Below are 1,280 nucleotides of genomic sequence, written 5' to 3'. Positions count from 1 at the left end.
GTGTGTGTGTGTGTGTGTGTGTGTGTGTGTGTGTGTGTGTGTGTGAGAGACCCACCCATCAGGTCGCTGATGGTCTCTGAGCCCTGGCTGTGCTCCCTCCTCTCCGTCTCCAGTGCGGCCTGCAGGCTGATGCATTCCTTCTCCAGGCTCAGCTTGCTGCGTTCCAGCAGGCAGCATTTGTCCTGCAGCTCGCGCACGTTGGCCTCCAGCTGCTGCAGCTGCTTGCTGCTGTCCGCCTGGGTTTTTCGGAGCCTCGTCGCCGCCTCAGACTCGGCCCGTAACAATGTGTTGGCTTCTTCCAGCTGACAGAAACAACATGGAAAGAAATGTGTGAAGATCAGTTGGATCACTTTTATTTGGTGACTCAACACTTTACATACTTTAAGTATGTCCACATGAGATGTAACACTTTGGACTGACCTGTTTCTGCAGGTGAATGTTCTTCTCATTGGAAATGTGCGAATTCTGGTTTCTCCTCTTCATGTCATCCAGCTGGTCTCGAAGGCTGTTGACTGCACAACACATAAAAGAACGCAGACCAAAGTGTAATGGTGAATCTTTCAATGCACCAAACCTCTTATGTACACTGTATTACTACAATACTCAAGTATTAATCCTTCATTAAAGTTTTAATCAGTGAGGAGTTGGGGCACAGAACAGAGTAACAGTAACAGCAAAACAAGAGAGGAAGGCCTACAGACGTGTGTTACCCTGATGAGCAGAGCATGTTTCCAATCTGTACAAAAAGAACATTTGACCAGGTGATGGCAGTAATGTCCACATTATATCAGTCGGTCTGTAAACGTCCATCAGAACTCTTCCAGATCAAGAGGGATTTAGTCATATTCATACAGAAAGTCATATCAATGGATTCCATATTAAATGTTATCTATTAACTATGATCCCTTAGAACCAAAAAGAAAGCGTGCCACTGCATGTGTTGACAGTCAACACATGCATTTTCCACATTTTTTTTTCAAAAGCTCCCAAATCAGCTGTTGACTTGTGATGCCAAAACACACTTTTTGATGCATCAAATTGGATGCCATTATTTAAACAAACATTTTCAACGTCTCACTCTATAAAAAGTAAAAGAAATGATTTTTCTTTGCAACAGGTAAAAGAATATTCTTCTTGTCTTCATTTAATATAATTATGCAACAAAGTAATTCAAAGGAATTGTATTAAAAGCATGATCTTCTCTCCCTACCATTTGACAATTTTAGAATAATACATCTCGCCACGCACACGCACACGCACACGCACACGCACACGCACAC

The 1,280-nt window shown here is 43.0% G+C and overlaps 1 protein-coding gene across 3 annotated transcripts in view; it reads right to left on the bottom strand.

Moving 5' to 3' along the window:
* The window catches only part of rock2a (rho-associated, coiled-coil containing protein kinase 2a), a 40,488-nt gene that overhangs the window by 12,408 nt on the left and 26,800 nt on the right, over window positions 1-1,280 (bottom strand). For all 3 annotated transcript variants that reach the window (XM_032501230.1, XM_032501229.1, XM_032501232.1), the window contains exons 14-15: window positions 421-512; window positions 56-302 (exon numbers count right to left, since the gene is read on the bottom strand). In XM_032501230.1, the coding sequence (XP_032357121.1) occupies window positions 56-302; window positions 421-512 (339 nt within the window). The remainder of the gene's footprint in view (window positions 1-55; window positions 303-420; window positions 513-1,280) is intronic.

This window comes from Etheostoma spectabile, chromosome 20, assembly GCF_008692095.1.
Source record: "Etheostoma spectabile isolate EspeVRDwgs_2016 chromosome 20, UIUC_Espe_1.0, whole genome shotgun sequence".
In the NCBI taxonomy this organism is placed as follows: domain Eukaryota; kingdom Metazoa; phylum Chordata; class Actinopteri; order Perciformes; family Percidae; genus Etheostoma; species Etheostoma spectabile.
Note: the sequence above shows the minus strand (reverse complement) of the source record. Positions and strands in the feature narration are given on the sequence as shown.